This window comes from Thermobia domestica, chromosome 7 (assembly GCF_964235325.1).
Source record: "Thermobia domestica chromosome 7, izTheDome1.hap1.1, whole genome shotgun sequence".
NCBI classification, from domain to species: Eukaryota; Metazoa; Arthropoda; class Insecta; order Zygentoma; family Lepismatidae; genus Thermobia; species Thermobia domestica.
Genome location: NC_137460.1, coordinates 276,738,854 through 276,740,524, shown reverse-complemented (window position 1 = coordinate 276,740,524; position 1,671 = coordinate 276,738,854). Strand labels below are relative to the sequence as shown.

The window sequence follows — 1,671 nt, the reverse complement described above, 5'->3', positions numbered from 1 at the left end:
TTTGCTCCGATTGAGAAGTGAAGACAGCCCTATCCTTAAGTTGTGGTTTGAACGAGAGAGAGAGAAAAAAAAAAATGGATATCACACGATATATGTAACGAAATGTTATCAATTATGAGTAATGCTGTAGTGATGCAACTTGTGTCCACTATAAAATCCACAAAGTATTACGCTTTGATTGTTGACGAAACAGCAGATATCTCAGTGAAAAAACAGATTTCCTTTTGCTTTAGAATAGTCAACAACGATCTTGAAATTGATGAAATTTTTCTAGGCTTTTACTCAACAAATGACACACATTCAGAAACTCTTTTCAAAAGAATTCAAGATGATCTTCTACGTTCCAGTTTAGAAATAACGTATTGTAGAGGCCAGTGTTACGACGGCGCTTCCAATATGGCTGGCGTACGTGGAGGACTTCAAGCAAAAGTATCTAAATTAGAATCGAGGGCTCCTTATGTGCATTGCTTTGCTCACTCTCTTAACTTGGTTGTTCATGTCAGAGCAACCTTTATCAGATAAGTCAGATGCTGGTGCCAAAGCACATGGCTTCCTGGTTCAAATGCACTCGTTCGATTTCTTTTTTCATCTCGCATTGCTAATGAAGCTGTTTTGTCACATAGATAGCGCAAATACAGCATTACAAAAGAAAACTTTATGTATTCAAGATGCTGTAAATATGATTTCAAGCCTACGGATCACTTTGCAGAATTTCCGAACAGATACTGAATTTGACACGTTCTGGGCAGATGTAGTAGGAAAAGCAAACGAACTTGAGCTTTCAGAACCAGCTCTCCCGCGACCAAGAAAACTTCCAAAACGGATCAATCAAGGTGATAATCCCCATGAATATGAAAACCCGCAGCAGCTATATCGTCAACAATATTTTGAAACTATTGACACAGCAGTACAGTGTTTAGAATCACGGTTTGATACTAAAATAAAACATTTTCTAGGGCTCTGTGGACGGTTTATCATTGGTGAAACAAATGATGTTAGTGCTATAGACGAATTTTACAAACACGATATAGATATCGAACGGCTCAAGCTACATCGTGATATGTTACTTGATCTTCGCAAAACACAAACTAACTCCGAACCTTTCCGAAGTTTCGCGTGTGTTCTTGACTTCTTAAAGCAAAACACTTATCTTCAAACCATGCTTTCAGAAATCGTTAAGTTCGTTCGATTATTTTTGACGCTACCATCCACTACTTGCACAGCGGAGAGATCCTTTTCTTCTTTAAGACGACTAAAGTCCTATCTACGATCTACCATGGGACAAAAACGGCTCAACGCGTTAGCAATTTTAAATTGTCATCAAGAACTTTCTGCAGCGCTCGATCTTGATCTTATTGCAGACGAATTTATAATGCGCACCGAAATTCGCAGACAAACCTTTACTATGAAAAAGAAGTAATTCTCCATTTGCCACCTACAAACCTGAACCTGGATGGAAGAAAATCAACTAAATGCAAGTAAGTTAACATAATATTACAATTTAATAAGAAATTTAAAATTTGGTAATCATATCTTATTCCTATATCTATTTTATTGTCTCGTATCATTCAAACATTGGATTTGTTCAAACCTTTTTTTTCTGCCTCCCAACACAAATATGTGTATTGTTACGGGAGAGAAGTCGCCTTTCATATACGAACAAATAGTCAT

At 37.0% G+C, this 1,671-nt stretch overlaps 1 protein-coding gene across 1 annotated transcript; it reads left to right on the top strand.

Moving 5' to 3' along the window:
• Positions 1–496: 496 nt before the first annotated feature.
• LOC145689740 (zinc finger MYM-type protein 1-like) lies at positions 497–1,420 on the top strand. The gene has a single exon (XM_081763942.1). It carries the CDS (start codon positions 497–499, stop codon positions 1,418–1,420), a length of 924 nt encoding a protein of 307 aa, XP_081620068.1.
• The last annotated feature ends 251 nt before the right edge of the window (positions 1,421–1,671 follow it).

Coding starts and splice junctions, on each gene's coding strand:
- LOC145689740 (XM_081763942.1), top strand. CDS start 497: ATGTCAGAGCAACCTTTATCAGATAAGTCAGATGCTGGTGCCAAAGCA.